This window comes from Bos indicus x Bos taurus, chromosome 26, assembly GCF_003369695.1.
Source record: "Bos indicus x Bos taurus breed Angus x Brahman F1 hybrid chromosome 26, Bos_hybrid_MaternalHap_v2.0, whole genome shotgun sequence".
In the NCBI taxonomy this organism is placed as follows: domain Eukaryota; kingdom Metazoa; phylum Chordata; class Mammalia; order Artiodactyla; family Bovidae; genus Bos; species Bos indicus x Bos taurus.
Genome location: NC_040101.1, coordinates 15,172,146 through 15,196,903, shown reverse-complemented (window position 1 = coordinate 15,196,903; position 24,758 = coordinate 15,172,146). Strand labels below are relative to the sequence as shown.

Sequence of the window (24,758 nt, the reverse complement as noted above, 5' to 3'; positions counted from 1 at the left end):
TTTTTGCATACAAGTCTTGAAAAAAGGTTAACATTTATAACCAATTATGCTATAGCATTATTGAAATTTTAATTAAGTTTATTATACAAATGATGTGACAGAATTTACATTTACCATTTTTTACTTAATATTAAATACATTTCATTAAAGTTTAGCCACTTTGAATTTAACATTTAGACAGAAAGTCAAATGTTTATTATAATCTTAATATTTTGACCTACTGAAACTAAAAATATTTTATTTTTTAATATAAAAATCCCATACCAAAGTCCCAAAGGTGCCTTTCATGTTTAAGCTTTAATTAGCAACCACTTTGGTCTCTGACACATATTACGCAGATATTGAAGTGTTAATATTACCACAGCTTGATTACAAAAGGCAGTGATTAATTTAAAAGCAGACAAAAAAGATATGCCCTGATTACAAAGGAATGATTAAGGCGAATGTCAGACATTGTACATTTATAGCAGTCTTTCCCATCGTCAAATGATAAGACTTTGCAAAAGTTTATATTTAGAATCACAGGCACTTTGTACTTTATTATAAGACTGGGTTTGTGCCTTGGAGACAGATCACTCCAACTCCCAGGACGACCTAAAGACTGTTGGGGGCCTCATTGCCAGAGCGGAACCAAGCAAAACAACTGAATGCGCGTAATGGGCCCAACGAGCCACCGTAGGCTCAGTTCCCAGAGAACCCCGCGAGGTGAAGCCTTCTGCTAGGTGTGCAGCCCACTATATTGTTGCAAGTACGTATTTTGCTGAGAGATTGCTTTGAGGACTTTCTATTTGAGACTGGGCATTGCGGAGCAGGGAAATGAGAGGCAAAGCCCGAGCCCAGAAAGGGCTGCTGTCCAAACTGCTCCAAAGCTCAGGCCTCGGTGACTCCATTTTTTTTTTCTCCACCCCCAACGAGAACGAAAAAGAACCCCGCACAGGGGCCAAGGCCTTGTCTGAGGGGAGCTGCGCTCAGCCAGAGGAACAAGGCAGTTTGAGACAGGTCACAGGAGAAACGAAGGCGCACAGAAAGGAAAAAAAGTCTGTCCAACTTGAGGCCCTGGAGCCTTGGGCCTCACCTCACCCCGTAGGGGCCCCCGTCCTTGTTGGGCGGGGGGCGGGGGAAAGACAGGCCGGGGACAGGCCTCTGGAGGCCGAACCAGAAATGACCCTGGAATCAGGCTTCTTTCTGCTTTCCAGGATCCTCAGACTCGGTTATAAAATATTTTAAGGACGAAGACGGGAGCGGCAGGAGCGCGGCCTGAGATGAGTCTGGAGTCTTTGTTCCAGCACATCATATTCTCCGAGCACCAGGCAGAGGAGAGTCGCCGCTTGATGCGGGAAGGTCAGGGACTCTGCTGTTTGAGTTGGGGGCTTGGAGCCGGAGGGAAGGCCGGGGGCAGTGGGCAGGGTAGTGAGGGGTCGGGGAAAGACAGCCGAAAGGTGTCTTATCACAGGCCCCAGAATAGGGACTCCAGAGAGATGGACGTGTTTAAGCATTTAATTTTTATTACAGTAAGGTCGGAAATAAACAGATGTCGTGAGAAAATTAAGAAAGCAGCAGAGCAGCTGAATAAAGAGAAAATCCAGTTGGAATCTAAGGTATTGACATGCAGAACTTGCTCATTATCACTTGAAAAGGTGTTTTTATTTGACTTTTTGAGAATTTGATACTATTTAACTAGTTGTCCTTCCCTGTGGTGATTATGATAAAGAATCCTCCGGCCAGTGCAGGAGACCCACGAGATGCAGGTTGGATCCCTTGGTGGGGAAGATCCCTTCCAGGAGGAAATGGCAACCTACTCCAGTATTCTTGCCTGGAGAATCCCATGGACAGAGGAGCCCGGTGGGCTACAGTCCATGGGGTCACAAAGAATCGGACATGTATGAGCATGTACAAAGACACACAGACTCACACAGACTCACACACAAACACACACGCACCCACCCACCATCATGAAGCATGCTACTATGTTAGTGAGTGTTCCATGCTGTCTGGTAATATTTAAAGTTCTGAATCTGGTGACACCTTCCACCCTAACATGAATTTGTCCTATAGAAACCAATGTAAGTCATGAAGAATTCATGGTCTGTGTTGTGGAATGGTTAACGTTTCAAAAGAGCATAATGCCATTGGAAAAAGAATGATTCAATTAAGTAGTTGGTGTGGGAAATAAGTTTAGAAGAATAAATAATTTAAGAAGTGTGTTGTGTTGATGAAACAATTGAATGTAACTTTCAAAGGAATCTCTACCTTTTTTATTATAATGACTTTCTTTTTTTCACATTTTAATTGGAAGATAATTGCTTTACAATATTGTATTGGCCTCTGCCATATATTAACATGATTCAGCCACGGGTACAAATATGTCCCCTCCCTCTGGAACCCTCCTTGCATCTTACCATTTATTTTTCAGTTTTCTGCCACATTTTGGAATGTCTTTCATCCAGAGGAATCATTTTTTTCCACTAGCTTCAGTCTTTTCTGCAGCATTTGTAAAGTTCTGTTATTTTACACAGAAACAAAGGAATCTGATGATATCTTCAAGGTGGATTTTGAAATGTGGATAGCATTTTGGAGAGGCAGAGTGAAGTATAATAGAGAAAAGTATTTGAAGCAGGGGGGAATATGAACAAAAGGGAGGCATAGGCAAGGCATTTGTGGAGAGAAATCTCTCAAAGCAGGGGTTGATGCCTGGGAATAGGAAGAAACCATTGCAGGATTTTGATTAGGGAATGGTGTGATAAAAGTGGGTTTTGGAAGATCTCTCTGAGCTCTGGGAGGATGGGAACTAAGCACGTCATCCAAATAGGTCACCCATAGCCTTGCTATGAGTGGAGGGCAGACAGCCATACAAAAATATTTATCCAGCTCCTAAAGATAAATTATATGAGCAGTGTGCAATGGGAAATCTGTTTGACGAAGTCTGTTGGCTAAAATAAGTCAAATAGGCTTAACACTGTGAGAAATTTCCAGTTCTCTTTTTGGACAAAATAATCATAGATTCTTTCTTCACCTCTCAAGCTTCTTTAGTTCTTCCTTTCTTGTTCAAACACCACCCGAGAGCCCTCCCTTGTACATCTTGGAAAGATTGTTTTTATCGTAGCATTTGGGATATCACCTTATCATTAAACAGAGCATACTTGTATTTGTGTTTGTATCCCTCATTCTTTTGTGGGCAATGTATTTGGAATTTTTTTCTTAACCATCTTTTATTCCCACAGCCTGTATTCCATAACACACAGTATACATTAGTGTTTTGAATGAATGAGTACTAAAGGGAGATAATAGGGAGAGTTCAGTTCAGTCGCCCAGTTATGTCTCTTTGCGACCCCATGGACTGCAGCATGCCAGGTTTCCCTGTCCATCACCAACTCCCGGAGCTTGCTCAAACTCATGTCCATCGAGTCAGTGATGCCATCCAACCATCTCATCCTCTGTCAGCCCCTTCTCCTCCTGCCTTCAGTCTTTCCCAGCATCAGGGTCTTTTCCAGTGAGTCAATTCTTCGCATCAAATGTCCAAAGTATTGGAGTTTCAGCTTCAGCATCGGTCCTTCTAATGAATATTCAGGATGTACTGTCTTTTAAAATAGAATTTGGAAATATGGTTCAGTGAGACCTTAGGTCCTATTTTGCCTGTGAGTAGTAGATAAACTAACTGCTAAAAATAATTCTAAAAGCTGATGGCATGGGCAAAGTTTTGAGAATGTCATGGTGTAGCTTAATTTCCTCTTTAAAAATAATTAAGATACTTTCAGAATTGTTAACTAGAAGCTAATACAAGTAATAGGCAAAACATATGGAATTAAGTAATGCATATCTAACACTTATTGCACACTTACTGTATTTTGGGCACTGTTCTAGATGCTTCCCTTGTATTAACTCTTTTAATCCTGCCGGGAATACTGTGATGAGGCACCATCATTAATTCCCCTTTTTGGGGGAGGAAAAAGAGAGGTTAAATGACTTGTTCATGGTATATAATTTAAAAACAAATGACAATAATGAAAGTAGTAATTGAGTAATGACAGTGTATTTTATTAAAACATTTTTTAAAGCTCATCTTAAACTTTTTTCTTCATGGAATTCATGTATAATAGGGTCTGAAGCTTTTGCATCTAGTCTAGGGCAGTATTTTTAAAAGGATAGTGATGTAAGTTTTTGTGCAAATATGTATTTCCTGGACTGGCAAAAATATTGACCTGGCAGATAACAAATGTTAAGAAAAAAAAGGTTTATTCTTGAATATTTTTAGAAAAATAGTAAGTTTACTCTTTGTTATATTTTCTCAGTTAAAAGCCTATTTTGCTGAAAATGGAAATGTAGTTTGTTGATATATACACATACATAAAAAGCTGATTCAAATAGTTTTATTTGAGAGAAGAAAGAGCAAATCCCTAGCATTGCTTGGAAACATTTGCTGAAATTACTAATTAATATAGGCTCATGAATGCACATTGCTTTTTAATCAGCTCATATATGTGGGTAATAATACAATTGCTTTTACTAATACAATTAACATATGTGGTTCACAGTTCATACAGTACTAATTTATAATTGAAATAATTTGATTTATTATATAGTCAACATGGGGTGTGTGTGTGTGTATATAAAGATCTTTAAAGTGGAACCACAATTACAATGTAAATGACGAATGGGAAGAACTGAAGAAGTAATCATAAATTGATTTCTTGTTTCTTTTATTCTCAGAGTTAATTATATGTCTGCCAATAACAATGAAAATATATTTACTTGCATATTTGACTTGGCATTTATTGACCAATTTATCAAGTAGAAGCAGCATAAGGAGAAACTAGAACATAATTTGAATAGGCCAAGTGGTTGAGCTATTTGCACAGTGATACATTCAGAAAGTATTTTGGGCATTTATTTTGGAAGTTGCTTGTGGTCAAAAAATGAATTCAGGAAGTATAGTATTTATATTTTTCTGTTCTGTAAAACCCAAGTAGCATGTAATTAGAACTTGAATGATAGCATTTGCTTTTCAGGGCTCAATGAGTACTTTAAAATATATGGTTGCAAAAGTCTCAGATTATGTAGTATGAGTACTTTGTGAATTGGAGAACTATGATATGCCTGGTTAGGTTTGGTAATGTGAAAACAGAAAGACAAGAACATGCTCTGGATTTGTGTTAATGCTTACCAATACCTATAGCTTTTGATCATCAAGGAAAGGTTTTATAATATTGATGACAGGAAAAATCAAAATTAGGGACTCGAGGACATTTGTTGTTTTTTTAAGCATCTGAAAGAGTTTTTCTTTTAAAAATAGTAGTATATGGTTAAAATTGGGACATTTTAATCTTTAGAAACATATTACAAAAAACCTAACATAAATCCATCTTCCCTCAAGAGGAAGTAAATGGAGGAAAATCTGAGGCAGTTTTACTTTTTTCTTCTTCCAGTTTTAATCTATTACATAAACATCATAACACTAATGAAATAATATTTCATGAATTTTTAAAAGAAAATGGTATTGAAATAAACAAGTAACTTAAGGTGGCTTCATTTACTTCTTTACTTCAGACTGTATGCTTTCATTTTTTTTCAACTGATAAAAATTATGAACTCTCCTAGAACAGCAGGCAGAGTCTTAATCTGTTAGGACTGATGCTAAGGCTGAAACTCCAATACTTTGGCCACCTGATGCAAAGAACTGACTTATTGGAAAAAACCCTGATGCTGGGAAAGATTGAAGGCAGGAGAAGAAGGGGATGACAGAGGATAAGATGATTGGATGGCATCACCGACTCAATGGACATGAGTTTGAGCAAGCTCTGGGAGTTGGTGATGGACAAGGAAGTCTGGCATGCTGCAGTCCATGGGATCGCAAAGAGTCTGACACAATTGAGTGACTGAACTGAACTCTATTACCTAATTAGGGAAAGAACAAATCACAAATTATTATCATTTATAATACTGAAGCTGTGTAATTAAGATTTTTCCCCTTTTTAAGAAGTTTAATCAAAAATTTGTATACTACTTATGTTTCATTTTATTGTTGATGAAAAGTTGCTTAAAACATAGATAAAAGAAAGGCATTTCTTTTCTCCAATTAGCATTTGTTTAAATAACAATACATTTGAATTATTTAATCTTAATTTTGAAAAATAAAGTTCAAATTCTCCTTACCATAGTTTAATATATACCTGTAGCTGTGTTAATCGTGACCAAGACACTTTTGAGGGTTCAGTTCAGTTCAATGACTCAGTCGTGTCCAACTCTTTACGACCCCATGAATCGCAGCATGCCAGGCTTCCCTGTCCATCACCAACTCCTGGAGTTTACCCACACTCATGTCCATCAAGTTGGTGATGCCATCCAGCCATCTCATCCTCTGTCGACCCCTTCTCCTGCCCCCAATCCCTCCCAGCATCAGGGTCTTTTCCAATGAGTCAACTCTTCGCAAGTTTCAGCTTCAGCATCAGTCCTTCCAGTGAACACCCAGGACTGATCTCCTTTAGGATGGACTGGTTGGATCTCCTTGCAGTCCAAGGGACTCTCAAGAGTCTTCTCCAACACCACAGTTCAAAAAGATCAATTCTTCGGCGCTTTTGAGGGTAGTTATACTTAATTGCTTTTAATCTCTGACCTTTCCACATGAAATTACAAAGTTCTCTTGTCTTAAACATGTATAGCTGATTTTTTAAAGTTGTCATAGAAGTTTAGGTGTATTTCCCCTTTTTTATTCACCTTGGTCAGTTGTATAAGTCCATGTCCTTCTTGGAGCAGGGTATGGCAACTCACTCCAGTATTCTTGCCTGGAGAATCCCATGGACAGAGGAGCCTGGTGGACTACAGTCCATGGGGGTCACTGAATCTGGAGTTTCTTGTATGAAAAATAATTTTTCTTTCACATCCAAGGTACCTCATAATTGATGGTTTGATGGATGTCCTCTTCACTACCCAGTGCTGCTTCTAGGACATTATTTCTCTACTTGCTTGTGGTGGTTAATCCTGTATTCTAGACTCTGCCAACTTTCCTCCCTGCTCTTTTCTGTCATTTTACTCGCTCACTGGGTAATCTCCCTTGTTCTTTAGAATTTGGCACCTGGCTCTCAGGCTTCCACTCTATCTCAGCTCTTGCCAGCATCTTGTATGATGTCATTGTCTGTGTACTCTTCAGCTACCTTCCTGACCTGTTGGTTCTTTGGTCTCCACATGTTCAGTGACCTTATTCTTCATTCTATCTCAGCTTCCTATTTCCAGAATTATATTCTGGGTGAGTCGATTATTTACTACTATGCCAACACTCAGGAAATTCTAGGAGACATTTGATCCAATGTATATATACATGGATGTTGGCTTTAGTCTCAGTTGAGACCTCCACACTGCCTGGAAAACTGCTGCATTTCTCTTTCTCAGTCTCTGCAGTGACTGCTGTAAACCTTTTACTCTCATGTATTTTGTCCTCCTTCTGAACTACTTAACTGTCATGATAACTTTGCTTTGTGATAAAAAAAAAACAACAACCTATAAAAGTTACATAAGCATGATACCATTTAAAAACACACAGACCAAATAATGCATCTTGTAAGGGATTTATATGTATATAGTGAAATTATAATGCTGTACATAGGAATGATAATAGCACATCAACTTAATGATTATCTCTGATGGGAGTAGAAGACAAATGTAATCAGGGAAGGATATACAGGGTATTTCAGCTGTATCTATAATGTTTTATTTCTTAAGCTGGGGAACATAACTGTGCGATTACTTTAAAAAATAAAGATATGTCTTAAAAGTTGCAGAGTGGTGGCTTTTAGTCCATTCAAAAGGTTGTGCAACCATCACTATCTGAGCCCAGAATATTTTCATCACCCCAAAAAGAAACTGTACCCATATTAGTCACTCCTTCATCTCCCTCAAACCTCATGAGCTCTCGGTCACCACTAGTCTACTCTCTGTGTCTGGACATTTCACGTAAGTGTAATCATACAATAATGGCCTTTTATGGCTGTCTTCTTTCACTTAGCATGTTTTCAGGATTCATCCATGTTATAGCATGTGTCTGTACTTGATTCTTTTTCATGGCTGAATAATATTCCATCATATGGATGCACTTTGTTTATCCATTCATCAGTTGATGGACATTGGGTTATTTCCACGTTTTAGCTATTGTGAGTAATGGTGCTGTGAACATTTGTGTACAAGTTTTTGTACGAACATTACATTTCAGTTCTCTTGGGTATTCCACCTGGGGTAGAATTTCTTGGTCATATGGTTAATTATAGGTTTAACTTTTTGAGGAAATACCAAGTTTTTTGCAGTGGCAGTTTTACATTGCCACCAGGAATATATGAAGGTTCCAGTTTTTCTATATACCCACCATCACTTGCTTTCTTGGAATTTTTGGTTTGTTTGATAGCCATCTTAGGGGCTGGGAGGTGGTAGTTCATTGTGGTTTGTATTTCCAGTTTCCTAATGAGATTAATATTAGACATTTTTTCAGGTGCTTATTGGCCATTTTGCAAATATATTTTCTAGATGGCCTACTTAATTAATAGTCATATAATTGGTTGCAGTTCTTTTATGGGAGGGTCTTGTCTCTGAGAAGTAGTAATCTTTCTCTATATTAATATAACTGAAATGATTTTATTTCTAAATGAAGTAAAATATTATTACATATAACATTTGTTGGACTCCTTTTTCTCAGCTTTGTTTTCATGATCTTAAGAAAATCTGAGTAATATTTCATGGTAATAGCAGTATAGAGCAAACCATATAACAGTATGCCAGATAGCCTTTCTATTTGCAAATGCGTATAAATCACAAACATTGCACATTTCCTGGCTTGGATCCATGAAGTGGAGAATCTACTGCATTGTTTCTAATTGTTAAATCTACTAGTGTGCTTCTATTCCTTTTTTAAAAAGAGCTGCTGCTAAGTCAATTCAGTTGTGTCTGACTCTGTGCGACCCCAGAGACGGCAGCCCACCAGGCTCCCCCGTCCCTGGGATTCTGCAGGCAAGAACACTGGAGTGGGTTGCCATTTCCTTCTCCAATGCATGAAAGTGAAAAGGGAAAGGGAAGTCGCTCAGTCGTATCTGACTCTTCACGACCCCATGGACTGCAGCCCACCAGGCTCCTCCGCCCATGGGATTTTTCCAGGCAAGAGTACTGGAGTGGGGTGCCATCGCCTTCTCCCATTAAAAAGAGCTACTCTAAATAAATTGTTTACCCTGAAATGTTAGAAGCATTTTAAACAGGAAAGAAAAGAAATACTTCTTTTCCAGAAACTGAGACAATGATCTTCTAATTAAAGACAGTAAGTTTGTGGCTAAGTATGCAGAAAGCATGAGATTAACATTGAGTTTGCTAGCCTCCTAAGAATATACAGCACAAAAGAATACCTCTTAAAAAGTTTACCTTTTGATTTGTGATTTCCTGGAAAATCAATTAGCTATGCTCTTCACTTCTGTTATTCATTCACTCAACAAACATTCATTGAACAACTCTTAAATGAAAAGCAAAGGAGAAAAGGAAAAATATAAGCGTCTGAATGCAGAGTTCCAAAGAATAGCAAGAAGAGATAAGAAAGCCTTCTTCAGAGATCAATGCAGAGAAATAGAGGAAAACAACAGAATGGGAAAGACTAGAGATCTCTTCAAGAAAATTAGAGATACCAAGGGAACATTTCATGCAAAGATGGGCTTGATAAAGGACAGAAATGGTATGGACCTAACAGAAGCAGAAGATATTAAGAAGAGATGGCAAGAATATACAGAACTGTACAAAAAAGATCTTCACGACCCAGATAATCACGATGGTGTGATCACTGACCTAGAGCCAGACATCCTGGAATGTGAAGTCAAGTGGGCCTTAGAAAGCATCACTACGAACAAAGCTAGTGGAAGTGATGGAATTCCAGTTGAGCTATTCCAAATCCTGAAAGATGATGCTGTGAAAGTGCTGCCCTCAATATGCCAGCAAATTTGGAAAACTCAGCAGTGGCCACAGGACTGGAAAAGGTCAGTTTTCATTCCAATCCCAAAGAAAGGCAATGCCAAAGAATGCTCAAACTACCGCACAATTGCACTCAACTCACACGCTAGTAAAGTAATGCTCAAAATTCTCCAAGCCAGGCTTCAGCAATATGTGAACTGTGAACTTCCTGATGTTCAAGCTGGTTTTAGAAAAGGCAGAGGAACCAGAGATCAAATTGCCAATATCCGCTGGATCATGGAAAAAGCAAGAGAGTTCCAGAAAAACATCTATTTCTGCTTTATTGACTATGCCAAAGCCTTTGACTGTGTGGATCACAATAAACTGGAAAATTCTGAAAGAGATGAGAATACCAGACCACCTGATCTGCCTCTTGAGAAATCTGTATGCAGGTCAGGAAGCAAGAGTTAGAACTGGACATGGAACAACAGACTGGTTCCAAATAGGAAAAGGAGTACATTAAGGCTGTATATTGTCACCCTGCTTATTTAACTTATATGCAGAGTACATCATGAGAAATGCTGGACTGGAAGAAGCACAAGCTGGAATCAAGATTGCCGGGAGAAATATCAATAACCTCAGATATGCAGATGATACCAGCCTTATGGCAGAGAGTGAAGAGGAACTAAAAAGCCTCTTGATGAAAGTAAAGAGGAGAGTGAAAAAGTTGGCTTAAAGCTCAACATTCAGAAAACGAAGATCATGGCATCTGGTCCCATCACTTCATGGCAAATAGATGGGGAAACAGTGGAAACAGTGTCAGACTTTATTTTGGGGGGCTCCAAAATCACTGCAGATGATGACTGCAGCCATGAAATTAAAAGACGCTTACTCCTTGGAAGGAAAGTTATGACCAACCTAGATAGCATATTCAAAAGCAGAGACATTACTTTACCAACAAAGGTCCGTCTAGTCAAGGCTATGGTTTTTCCTGTGGTCATGTATGGATGTTAAAGTTGGACTGTGAAGAAGGCTGAGTGCCGAAGAATTGATGCTTTTGAACTGTGGTGTTGGAGAAGACTCTTGAGAGTCCCTTGGACTGCAAGGAGATCCAACCAGTCCATTCTGAAAGAGATCAGCCATGGGATTTCTTTGGAGGGAATGATGCTGAAGCTGAAACTCCAGTACTTTGGTCACCTCATGCGAAGAGCTGACTCACTGGAAAAGACCCTGATGCTGGGAGGGATTGGGGGCAGGAGGAGAAGGGGACGACAGAGGATGAGATGGCTGGATGGCATCACTGACTCGATGGGCATGAGTCTGAGTGAACTCCGGAGTTTGTGATGGACAGGGAGGCCTGGCGTGCTGCGATTCATGGGGTCGCAAAGAGTCGGACATGACTGAGTGACTGAACTGAACTGAACTAAATGATACCAAGAGTAACTGGCAAATAAATTATGTAACAAACTTCTACCTTAAATAGAGGGTTGACATTAAGCAACTTCAACTATAGAAACCTAACTGTAAATGCAAAATTCTTGATGTTCTCGCTTTTTAAAAATTCTGTAATTACTTTAAATTTTCTGTGTAGTTCTCTAAAGAAAGCCTTATAATGTTTGTCATGAATTCTTTTCTAAAATGGGGAACTAGAATAATTCACCAGATATTTTAATGTAGCACTGGCATTTTCTAGTAGCTTACCACTAGGGATAACCTGATTTTCTAGAGTGTGTACCTTTGCAGTGGGTTTTTGAATTCTTGATTGAAAGAATATTTTTGAATGTACCAGCCATTCTTTGACCTCAGGGCCTTCGCACTTAGTGTCTTCTCTGCTTGAAATGCTTCTCTCAGCTATTGGTGTTTTATACACACTTCTTTTAGCTCTCTCCCAGTAAGGAGGCCAACCATTCTATGAGAATGTGAGACTTTCAGTTCTCACGTTGGAACAGTCACATGTAAACCTTGATGGTTGGTTACCTTACCTCTCAGCTTAGTTGGCACTTTAGAGCCGTGGGTCTCAAAGTGTGATCTATGATCCATTGTTGTTCTGTCGCTCAGTTGTGTCCAGCTCTTTGTGACCGCATGGACTACAGTACTCCAGGCTTCCCTGTCTTTCACTGTCTCTTGGTGTTTGCTCAGACTAATGTCCATTGAGTCAGTGATGCCATCCAATCATCTCATCCTCTGTTGCCCCCTTCTCCTCCTGCCCTCTATCTTTCTCAGCAGCAGGGTCTTTTCCAGTGAGTCAGCTCTTTGAATCAGGTGGCCAGAATACTGGAGCTTCAGCTTCAGCATCAGTCTTTCCAAAGACTATTCAGAGTTGATTTCCTTTAGGATTGATGGGTTTGATCTCTTTGCTGTCCAAGGAACTCTATGCCATACCACAGTTTGAAAGCATCAGTTCTGTGATCTATAGGAAGAATTTTGTGAGGTCAAACTATTTTCTTAATAATATAAAGCTATTATTTGTCATTTGCACTGTTCTGATATGTACACTGATAGTCAAAGACAAATATTGGCACCTCAGAACAAATTAAGGCAGTGTCAACAAACTTCTAGTAGTCATTGTACTATTCACTGCCACACGCTCACAGTGAGAAAGCAAAACCCACCAATTTCACTGTATGCCCTTGATTAAAGTGTAAAAAATATTGTTTTGAAACTAACCATTCTGTGTATGTATTTTTAATATTGTGTGGGATGAAATGGGAAGTTCACACAAAGTACTTTGATATTCTGAAGTACAATGATTGTCTCACAGGAGAGTATTTATATGATTGAGTTTCAATATGAATGAACTATTCTTTTTCTGGAGCATCCTTTTTACTTGAATAATTGACAGATAAGTGTAGTTATTTAAACTTGAGTATTTGGCATAATTTTCTCAAAAATGAATGAAATGACCCTGACATGTCAAGGCAAATATTATTATTTTGCCAATGATAATATTCAACCTTTCACACAAAAATTACAATGTTGAAAGACTCAGATTTGTCACTATATGTGCAGTGTATGTGTCACTCTGTGTTCACTGTATGTGTCACTCTTTGTCACTATATGTACGGTTTCCCAGTACATAAAGATTTTTCTGAGTTTGTAGGTGATGTTAATAAATGTTCGTTTTTAATATTGCATTATGGAGTGTATCAACTTTTGGAGGCCCTGAATAATTCAGTGAAGGAATATTTTCGAAATGACCAGCACATAGTTTTAATTATACACGGATAGAAGATCCACTCAAAGCACAAAATAGACCAGTGGTTTTTATTGTAACAGGATGAAAAATTTATTGAAATGGTTTCAGATCCCACATTGCAACTAACCTTTAAGGAACTACCACTCATTAAGTTCCTGAAGAATATGGCATAATTATTCAGTTAGGGTATCAAAATACTGCTCTCATTTCCAGCTCTACATCTGTGTGAGGCTAGATTTTCTTCATATACTTCAACCAAGAAACAGTGCAAGAGATTGGATACAGAAGCAGATATAAGAATTCAGTTGTCTTCTGTTAAGCCAGACTTAGAAGAGATTTGCAAAAATGTAAATGCAATGCTTCTTACTTCATTTTGTTTTGGAAAATGTTATTTTTATAAAAATACATTTATTTTAATATACAACAAATTTATTGTCATTATTCCCAAGTGAATTAAATATTTTCAAAGTTTCTCAGTTTTAATCTTTGATACTGAAAATATTTATAGATACAACTCACAAAAAATAATTAAATAAAAATCCTCAATAATTTTTCAAGGCTATAAAATCTTAAAGACCAGAAGTCATAAGATCAAAAAGTTTGACCCTCCCCTAAGTCCATATATAAAATAACATATAAACCATATATAAACCTCATGCCATCTCTCTCTCTTTCCTGGTTTCTGCTTTATTTTTCTTTGTAGCTCTTAATTTCTTTTGACGTATTTTTATATAGATCTGTTTACTGTTTATCTTTTCTTGTGCTGCATGTGTACTAAGGTGCTTCAGTCCTTTCCAACTCTGTGTGACCTTATGAACTGTAGCCTGCCAGGATCCTCTGTCCATGGGATTCTCCAGGCAAAAATATTGGAGTGTGTTGCCATGCCCTCATCCAGGGGATCATCCCGACCCAGGGATCAAACCTGCGTCTGTTATGTCTCCTGTTTTGGCAGGTGGGTTCTTTACAACTAGCACCACTTGTGAAGCCCTTGTGGATGTAAACTTCACACGGATAATATTCCTCTGTTTTGTTTACTACTGTTATTCTTACTGTCTAGAACAGTGCCTGAATTACAGTAGGTGTTACATATTATTGAGTGAATAAATAAAACTTTTTTTCTCTTAGAATTCACTGTTTCTTTTTGCTCTTCTGTGAATTCTGCTTGTGACATCTGTTGACGTTTTCACACGGTGGTACATTTTTTTATGAGCCTTAAAATTTTTTATTGTGAACTTACCTTTAGCAGAACTTTCCTTTCTTGGGAGTCCTACCTAGTCTTGATAAAAAAAGATGTTCCTAAGGAGCAGTTTCAGCCCTGCTGCCAGAACCATGCAGAGTTCATTTGTTCAGGATAAATTTTCATGTTAATTTTTGGGCTCAGGACTTCTGCACTGCCTGGCTAGGAGACATTCGAATCTCACATCCATGAACGATACAAGTGTGGGTTTGGGGGTTCTAGGGTATGATTCTTTTTCTGTTCATGGCTCAACAGAGGCAGCTAACTTCGCTGCTGCATCTCTAAACTGGTGGTGGACTTTTCTTACTTCACGTGCATGGCCAGCATAGGCACTTTTTTTTTTTTTTGCAAAGAACAAAAGCAGCATTTTAGTTGAAAAGTCTGATAGTGTTGAAGTCGTTATACTTACTCCTCTGCCTTATTTCCAGACTCAGAGGTAGTCTCTGTCAGCAATTTCCTGTTAGGTATTTTTAAAAATTGACATATGGTTAATTTATGATGTTGTGTTAGTTCCAAGTGTATGGCAAAGTGATTCTGTTGCATATATATAATACATATATGTATATAACACGTGTTATCCATATATGTATCAGTTCAGTTCAGTTGTTAGTTGTGTCTCTTTGCTTCCCCACGAACTGCAGCACACCAGGCCTCCCTGTCCATCACCAACTCCTGGAATTTGCTCAGACTCATGTCCATCGAGTTGGTAATGCCATCCAGGCATCTCATCCTCTGTCATCATCCCCTTCTCCTCCTGCCTTCAGTTTTTCCCAGCATCAGGGTCTTTTCCACTGAGTCAGTTCTTCACATCAGGTGGCCAAGGTAGCATCAGCCCTTCCAATAAATATTCAGGACGGATTTCCTTTAGGATTGACTGGTTGGATCTCCTTCAGTTCAAGGGACTCTCAAGACTCTTCTCCAACACCACAGTTCAAAAACATCAATTCTTCCATGCTCAGCTTTGTTGATGGTCCAACTCTCACATCCGTACATGACTAGTGGAAAATTCATAGCTTTGACTAGATAAGCCCTTGGTGATAAAGTAATCTCTCTGCTTTTTAATATGCTATCTAGGTTGGTCTAGGGCTTCCCTCATAGCTCAGTCAGTAAAGAATCTGCCTGCAATGCAGGAGACACAGGTTCAATTCCTGGGTCAGAAAGAGCCCATGGAGAAGGAAATGGCAACCCACTCCAGTATTCTTGCTTGGAGAACCTATGGACAGAGGAGCCTGGCAGGCTGCAGTCTATGGGGTCACAAGGGGTGGACACAAATTAAAGACTAAAGAGAGAGAGGATGGTCATAGCTTTTCTTCCAAGGAGCAAGTGTCTTTTAATTTCATGGTTGCAGTCACCATCTGCAGTGATTTTGGAGCCCAAAAAGATAAAGTCTGTCACTGTTTCCATTGTTTCTCTGTTTGCCATGAAGTGATGGGACCAGATGCCATGATCTTACTTTTTTGAATGTTGAATTTTAAGCCAGGTTTTTCACTCTTCTCTTTCACTTTCATCAAAAGGCTCTTTAGTTCCTCTTTGCTTTCTGCCATAATGGTGGTGTCATCTGCATATCTGAGGTTATTGATATTTCTCCCACCGATCTTGATTCCAACTTGTGCTTCATTCAGCCTGGCATTTTGCATGATGTACTCTGCATATAAGTTAAATAAACAGAGTGACAGTATACAGCCTTGACATACTCCTTTCCCAATTTGGAACCAGTCCGTTGTTCCATGTCCAGTTCTAACTGTTGCTTCCTGACCTGCATATAGGTTTCTCAAGAGGCAGGTCAGGTGGTCTGGTATTCCCATGTCTTTCAGAATTTTCCACAGCTTTTGTTGTGATCCACATAGTCAAAGGCTTTGGCATAGTCAATAAAGCAGAAGTAGATGTTTTTCTGGAACTCCTTTGCTTTTTCTGTGATCCAACGGATGTTGGCAATTTGATCTCTGGTTCCTCTGTCTTTTCTAAATCCATCTTAAACATCTGGAAGTTCTCGGTTTACATACTGTTGAAGCCTGGCTTGGAGACTTTTGAGCATTACTTTGCTAGTGTGTGAGATGAGTGCAATTGTGTGGTAGTTTGAACATTCTTTGGCTTTGTCCTTCTTTGGGATTGGAATGAAAACTGATCTTTTCCAGTCCTGTGGCCACTGTTGGGTTTTCAAAATTTGCTGGCATATTCAGTGCAGCACTTTAACAGCATCATCTTTTGGGACTTAAAATAGCTCAGCTGGAATTCCATCACTTCACTTGCTTTGTTTTTAGTGATGCTTCCTAAGGCCCACTTGACTTCGCAGTCCAGGATGTCTGGCTCCAGGTGAATGATCACACCATTGTGGTTATCTGGGTCATTAAGATCTTTTTTGTATAGTTCTTCTGTGTATTCTTGCCACCTCTTCTTAATATCAGAGAAGGCAATGGCAACCCACTCCAGTACTCTTGCCTGGAACATCCCATGGATGGAGGAGCCTGGTAGGCTGCAGTCCATGGGGTCGCGAAGAGTTGGACACGACTGAGTGACTTCACTTTCATGCATTGGAGAAGGAAATGGCAACCCATTCCAGTGTTCTTGCCTGGAGAATCCCAGGGATGGGGAAGCCTGGTGGGCTGCCATCTATGGGGTCGCACGGAGTCAGACACAACTGAAGCGACTTAGCAGCAGCAATAGCTTCTTAATATCTTCTGCTTCTGTTAGGTCCATACTATTTCTGTCCTTTATTGAGCCCATCTTTGTGTGAAATGTTCCCCTGGTATCTCTAATTTTCTTGAAGACATCTCTAGTCTTTCCCATTCTATTGTTTTCCTCTATTTCTTTGCATTGATCACTGAGGAAGGCTTTCTTATCTCTCCTTGCTATTCTTTGGAACTCTGCATTCAGATGTGTATATCTTTCCTTTTCTCCTTTGCCTTTAGCTTCTCAGCTTTTTTCCTTTTTTCCTTTTCTCAGCTATAACATATATATGTGTGTGTGTATGTGTGTGTATATATATTCTATTTCAGATTCTTTTCCATTACTGGTTCTTATAAGACGATGATATTCCCTGTGCTAGACAGTAGGTCATTGTTATTTATCTATTTTATTTAAAGTAGTATATATATATGGTAATCCCAAACTCCTGATTTCTCTCTCTGCTCTGTCCTACTCTCCCCTTTAGTAACCATAAGTTTTTTTCTGTCTGTGCATCTGTTTCATAAATAAGTTCATTTGCGTCACAGATTCCACAGATAAGTGTTATCATATGATATTTTTCTCATCTGACATACTTCACTTAATATGATAATCTCTAGGTCTATACATGTTTCTGTAGATGATATTATTTAATTCTTTTTTACGGCTGAGTATTATTCCTTTGTATTATATATGTATACCACATCTTCATCCATTCATCTATCATTCTTGACATGCTTCCATGTCTTGGCTATTGCAGATAGTGCTGCTATGAACATTGAGGTGCATGAATCTTTTCAAATTATAGTTTTCTCCAGGGATATGCCCAGGAATGGGATTTCAGAATCATATGGTAATTCTATTTTTCGTTTTTTAAGGCATGTCCAAACTGTTTTCCATAGTGGCTGCACCAATCTTTGTTCTCACCATCAGTGTGGGAGAGTTCCTTTCTCTCCACACCCTCTCCAGTATTTATTATTTGTAGACTTTTTAATAAAGGCTACTTTGACTAGTGTGAAGTGATACCTCATTGTAGTTTTAATGTGCATTTCTCTAATAATTAGTGATACTGAGCATCTTTTCATATGCCTCTTGGGCATCTGTATGTCTTCTTTGGAGAAATGTTCATTTAGGTCTTCTGCCCAATTTTTGATTGAGTTCTCTTCTGATATTAAGCTGTATGAGCTCTTCATGTGTTTTAGAAATTAATCCCTTGTTGGTAGCATCATTTGCAAGTATTTTCACTCAGTCCATTGGTTGTCTTTTGTTTTGTTTATGGTTTCCTTTGCTGTGTAGAAGCTTATAACAACCCAAATGTTTGTTTTATTCCTGGCTTTATCCAGTTTCATCTCCCTTTGGCTTTGACTTTGAGTCATATTTGAGCATTTTTAAAATCCTAGCCCCTGTTGCCTGTATCCAGTCTCAAAGATACCCTTTGGACTTGAATTCTAGCGTGATGACTTCTGGCATGATATTTCTGTCTTGTTTTTTGACTTCCCTGTGTTAATGATATAGGTTTTAAATTATTTATATTTTATCCAGGATTTCTCTGTCTTTGAATAGAAAATGAGTCTTTGTTTGCTCTTATTTTTTTGTGGACATATCTTTGTTTGCACCTCTTGAGGACATCAAATAGTTGATTATCAAAAAAATGTGTACTTTATAGTAAAATTATTATAGATATATACAGTATTTTATCTGTGTAATTCTCCAGGCAATTCTCTTTTTCTCTTCTGTTATAGGGTTTACATTGTTATTCTGTGAGAACTGTTCAGACTTACATTTTGCCAACAGTTAGCATATATAAATTGTTCTTTCCCCCATTCTTGTTTTCTTGAGTTCTTGAAGAATGAACTGTCTTCTTGGAACTAAAGCTGCCGTTTGACAAGTTGATGTGAATATCTCCAACCTGTTTCTAGCATTATTGTGGAATACTTGACTGAGGTCTGATCTTCCCTTGCTTGTGTGCCAAATTTTCTTATTATGAGCAGGAAAATACATGTTTTAAGAAGCTGTGACATTTTATAGATCTTCCGTTAAAAGCAGTACATGAAAATTCACTACCCTCAGCATTCCATTGTTTTATACCCTGACAGAACAGGAAGATGTAGTGATAGGTAAGGTAAGGTTCTGCTTCCTAAGTTGTCAAATTGCACAGAAGTCACCTTATTTCAAGTAGCTCCCCAGGGAGAGTCTTTCAGATTAAGAAGTATCATCACAGACTGTTCCTGGCCTACCACTATTTGTATTTTACTATTCTTTCCCTAGTCAGATTAATGCCTAGCTGAATCAGCAATTCTCTGGAAATGGGAGTTTTATTTGAGGAAAAGGAGAAGAAGAATTTTGAAGATGGAGGGTTATTTTGAGAAGGTTGTCTATGGACTTTGGAACCCCGGATAGGTTCAGAAAAGGTGAACGAAAACGGTCAGAGGTAAACTGGCTATGTATAGCTGTGCCTGTCATCTCAGTGCTGCTAGGAAGAATTTCTTATAGCCTTTGGTGCTTGTGTGTTCTTATGAATTGTTATAGCCTGAATTAATATTTCAAGATTAGTTGAAAGGCTGCCTACCTCAGCTTCTTTGGTTCAAGCTAGTTCCATGGTTATAAATATAGTCCAGTTTTTCTTGCTTAAAATTCTAATCAGTTCCTCCCAAGAGAAGACAGAAAAGTGGACGGAATGGGAGATATGTGACCACCACAATAGGAAAATAGATCAGGCTATTACTCTAAAATGTTCTTTTCCTCTTTATTATCAATTCCTGCTCCTCTCATTTTTTTTTGATAATATATATATTTTATTGAAGTATAGTTGTCTTCTAATGTTTCAAGTACACAGCAAGGTAATTCAGTTATACATATATACACATATTATTTTTGAGATTATTTTGCATTATTGGTTATTACAAGATACTAATTAGAGTTCCTGTGCCATACAGTAAACCTTTGTTGCTTATTAAGTGTCTTTTAAAATTAGAAATCTAGTATTCTGTTCTTATAAGTCAAACAAGTGAAATCAGAATGTCATAAATTTTTTGAAGCAACTTAGCAGCAGCAGCAGCAGCAGGCAAAAATTGTTAAGTTTTCTAAAATACATGTACATACTATCTATGTACATATATACAAAAGCTTTTCTACTACACTTGATAAAGGCTTGAGAAAGAACACAAAAAAGGAGATGGAGAAATTGAAAAACATAAACTAAATGAAATGGGAGCACTGAATATGAAATAGAAAAGGTGAAACAACCTAGATAAAGTAAAAGATCATCATATAGTCCAGTTGCTTTTAATCATGGCTGCTCATTAGAAACATATCTGGAGCTTTGGAGAAAAAAAGCAATACCTGGGCATTTGTATTTTTCAAAAAACACCAAGATAATTCTGATATGCATCTGGATTTTTAAAAAGTGATTATAAGTTTTTCTATTGAATTATATAGATTTGGCGATATAGAATTTTATTATTTTTCTGTTGACCAATCATGATACAATGGCATTAAAGTGAGTAATAGTTACATAATCACAGTAGTAAAAGAGGTTTATCAGTTTTCACAATCAATAGCCAGGCAAAAAATAAAATACAGTTGTAAGCCATAATGGGAACATTAACCTAACAGTATAAAATAATTACATGCAATTTTTGGGGTCAAGCAAAGTGATGTGGTAAGTGGCAATGCACACATGCACATGTTTTCATCCACTCAGCCAGTCTGTGTCTTTTGGTTAGTGCATTTTAATCCATCTACATTTAAGGTAATTATCAATATGTATGATCCTTTTGCCATTTTCTTAATTGTTTTGGGTTTATTTTTTGTAGGTCTTTCCCTTCTCTAGTGTTTCCTGAGTAGAGACGTTTCTTCAGCATTTGCTGTAAAGCTGGTTTGCGTTGTGCTAAGAATCGTGTCCAACTCTCGTGTCCAACTCTTTGCTATCCTATGGACCGAAGCCCACCAGGCTCCTCTCTCTGTCCATGGGATTCTCCAGTCAGGAATACTGGAGTGGGTTGCCATGCCCTCCTTCAGGGGATTTTCCAACCCAGGGATTGAACTCACATCTCTTAGGTCTCCTGCATTGGTAGGTTGGGGTTTTTTTTTTTTTTTTTTTGGCCGCTAGTGCAACCTAGGAAGGCCAAAGTTGGTTTTGTGGTGCTGAATTCTCTTGACTTTTGTTTGTCTGGAAAGCCTTTGATTTCTCCATCAAATATGAATTAGAGTCTTGCTAGGTAGAGTATACTTGGTTGTATGTTCTTCCCTTTCATCACTTTAAATATATCATGCTGTTCCCTTTTGGCTTGTAGAGTTTCTGTTGAAAACCAGCTAATAACCTGACTGGAGTTCCCTTGTATGTTATTTGTCACTTTTCCCTTGTTGCTTTTAATATTTTATCTTTGTCTTTAGTTTTTGAAAAAGCAAGAGAGTTCCAGAAAAAAATATATTTCTGTTTTATTGACTATGCCAAAACCTTTGACTGTGTGGATCACAATAAACTGTGGAAAATTCTGAAAGAGATGGGCATACCAGACCACCTGACTTGCCTCTTGAGAGACCTGTATGCAGGTCAGGAAGCAACAGTTAGAACTGGACATGGAACAACAGACTGGTTCCAAATAGGAAAAGGAGTACGTCAAGGCTGTATATTGTCACCCTGCTTATTTAACTTATATGCAGAGTACATCATGAGAAACACTGGGCTGGATGAAGCACAAGCTGGAATCAAGATTGCCGGGAGAAATATCAATAACCTCAGATATGCAGATGACACCACCCTTATGGCAGAAAGTGAAGAACTAAAGAGTCTCTTGATGAAAGTGAAAGTGGAGAGTGAAAAAGTCGGCTTAAAGCTCAACATTCAGAAAACTAAGATCATGGCATCTGGTCCCATCACTTCATGGCAAATAGATGGGGAAACAGTGGAAACAATGGCTGGCTTTATTTTTCTGGGCTCCAAAATCACTGCAGATGGCGATTGCAGCCATGAAATTAAAAGACGCTTACTCCTTGGAAGAAAAGTTATGACCAACCTAGATAGCATATTGAAAAGCAGAGATATTACTTTGCCAACAAAGGTCCGTCTAGTCAAGGCTATGGTTTTTCCAGTGGTCATGTATGGATGTGAGAGTTGGACTATAAAGAAAGCTGAGCACCAAAGAATTGATGCCTTTGAACTGTGGTGTTGGAGAAGACTCTTGAGAGTCCCTTGGACTGCAAGGAGATCCAACCAGTCCATCCTAAAGGACATCAGTCCTGGGTGTTCATTGGAAGGACTGATGTTGAAGCTGAAACTCCAATACTTTCACCACTGGATGTGAAGAGCTGACTCACTGGACAAGACCCCGATGCTGGGAAAGATTGAAGGCAGGAGGAGAAGGGGACCACAGAGGATGAGATGGTTGGATGGCATCACAGACTCAATGGACATGGGTTTGGGTGGACTCCAGGAGTTGGTGATGGACAGGGAGACCTGGTATGCTGTGGTTCATGGGGTTGCAAAGAGTTGGAAATGACTGAGCGACCGAACTGAACTGAACTTAGTTTTTACCAGTTTGCTACTATGTGTCTTGGGGTGTTCCTCCTTGAGTTTATCCTGCCTAGGACTCTGCGCTTCGTGAACTTGGCTGACTATTTCCTTTCCCATGTTTGGAAAGTTTTCAGCTATTATTGCTTCAAATATTTTCTGAGGTCCTTTCTCTCTCTCTCCTCTCCTTCTGGGACCCCTATAAAGCAAATGTTGGTGCATTTAATGTTGTCCCAGAGGTCTTTTAGGCTGTCTTCAGTTTTTGTTTTTGTTTTTCATTCTTTTTTCTATATTCTCTTCTGGGGCAGTGATTTCCACCATTCTGTCCTCAGGTCACTTGTCTGTTCTTCTGCCTCAGTTACTCTGCTATTGATTGCTTCTAGCGTATTGTTCATCTCTGTTTGTTTGTTCTTTAGTTCTAGGTCTTTGGTAAACATTTCTTGCATCTTCTCTTTTCTGTTTCCAAGATCCTGGATCATCTTCACTATCACTATTCTGAATTCTTTTTCTGAAAGATTGCTATCTCCACTTCATTTAGTTGTTTTCTCGGGTTTTATATTGTCCCTTCATCTGGGACATAACTCTCTGTGTTTTCATCCTGATTAGCTTTCTGTAATGTGGTTTTTGTTTTAGCTGCTGTGGAATTGTGGTTCTTTGTGATTCTTCTGTCTCCCTCTAGTGGATGAGGCTAAAAGGCTTCTGTAAGCTTCTTGATGGGAGGGACAGGGTGGAAAAAACCAGGGCTTGATCTAGTGGGCAGCACATTGCTCAGTAAAGCTTTAATCTAATTATCTGTTAATGAGTGTGATTTTGCTCCCTCCCTGTTAGTTGTCTGGCCTGAGGTGACCCAGCCCTGGGGTCTGTGGGCTCTCTGGTAGGGTTAATGCTGACCTCCAATAGGGTTTATACCAAGGGGGACCTTCTAGGACTGCTGCTGCCAGGACCCCTATCCTGTGTTGAGCCGCTGCCAACCCACACTTCCACAGGAGACCCTCCAACGCTAGCAGGTAGTTTTGGTTCAGTCTTCTGTGGGGTCACTGCTCTCTCTTCCTCTGGTATTGGGGTATGTAGGATTTTGTTTGTGCCCTGCAAGACTGGAGTCTCTGTTTCCCGCAATGTAGTGGAAGTCCTATAATCAAATCCCACTGGCCTTCAAGGTCAGATTCCTTGGTATTTCCCAGTCCCTTCGTCAGATCCCAGGCTGGGAAACCTGACGTGGGGCTCAGAACCTTCACAACAGTGGGAAAACTTCTTTGGTATTATTGTTCTCCAGTTTATGAAACACCCACCTGGCAGGTATGGAATTTGATTTTATCATGATTGTGCACGTCCTACTGTCTCATTGAGGTTTGTTCTTTGTCTTTAGATGTGGGACATCTTTTTTTAGTGTGCTCCAAACCAGGTGGTCTGGTATTCCCATCTTTTTAAGAATTTTTCACAGTTTGTTGTGATCCACACAAAGGCTTTAGCATAGTCAATGAAGCAGATGTTTTTCTGGAATTCTCTTTCTTTTTCTATGACCCAGTGAATGTTGGCAATTTGATCTCTGGTTCCTCTGCCTTTTCTAAGTCCAGTTTATACATCTGGAAATTATCAATTCAGGTACTATTGAAGCCTAGCTTGAAGAATTTTGAGCATTACCTTGATAGCATGTGAAATGAGCACAGTTGTGTGCTGGTTTGAACATTCTTTGGCATTGCCTTTCTTTGGAACTGGAATGAAAACTGACCTTTTCCAGTCCTGTGGCCACTGCTGAGTTTTCCAAATTTGCTGGCATATTGAGTACAGCACTTAAACAGCATCATCTTTTCAGATTTGAAATAGGTCAGTTGGAATTCCATCACCTCCTCTAGCGTTGTTCATAACAATGCTTCCTAAGGCCCACTTGATTTTGGACTCCAAGATGTGTGGCTCTAGGTGAGTGATCACACCATCATGGTTTTCTGGTTCATTAAGATCTTTTTTGTACAATTCTTCTGTGTATTCTTCCCACCTCTTCTTAATCTCTTCTGCTTCTGTTAGGTCCTTATCATTTCTGTCCTTTATTGTGCCCATCTTTCCATGAAGTATTCCCTTGGTATCTCTTATTTTCTTGAAGAGCTTGCTAGTCTTTCTCATTCTATTTTTTCCTCTTTTTTTTTTTTTGCATTTTCCACTTAAGAAGGCTTTCTTATCTTTCGTTGCTGTTCTCTGAAACTCTGCATGCAATTGGTATATCGTTCCCTTTCTTCTTTGCCTTTTTC

At 38.8% G+C, this 24,758-nt stretch overlaps 1 protein-coding gene across 1 annotated transcript in view; it reads left to right on the top strand.

Annotated features, from left to right (window-relative positions):
* Nucleotides 1-712: 712 nt before the first annotated feature.
* CCDC172 (coiled-coil domain containing 172) overlaps nucleotides 713-24,758 on the top strand; it is a 57,595-nt gene continuing 33,549 nt past the window's right edge. Inside the window, exons 1-3 of the mRNA XM_027528410.1 lie at nucleotides 713-748; nucleotides 1,197-1,341; nucleotides 1,513-1,598. Coding sequence (XP_027384211.1) covers nucleotides 1,263-1,341; nucleotides 1,513-1,598 — 165 coding nt within the window. The 5' untranslated portion in view covers nucleotides 713-748; nucleotides 1,197-1,262. The remainder of the gene's footprint in view (nucleotides 749-1,196; nucleotides 1,342-1,512; nucleotides 1,599-24,758) is intronic.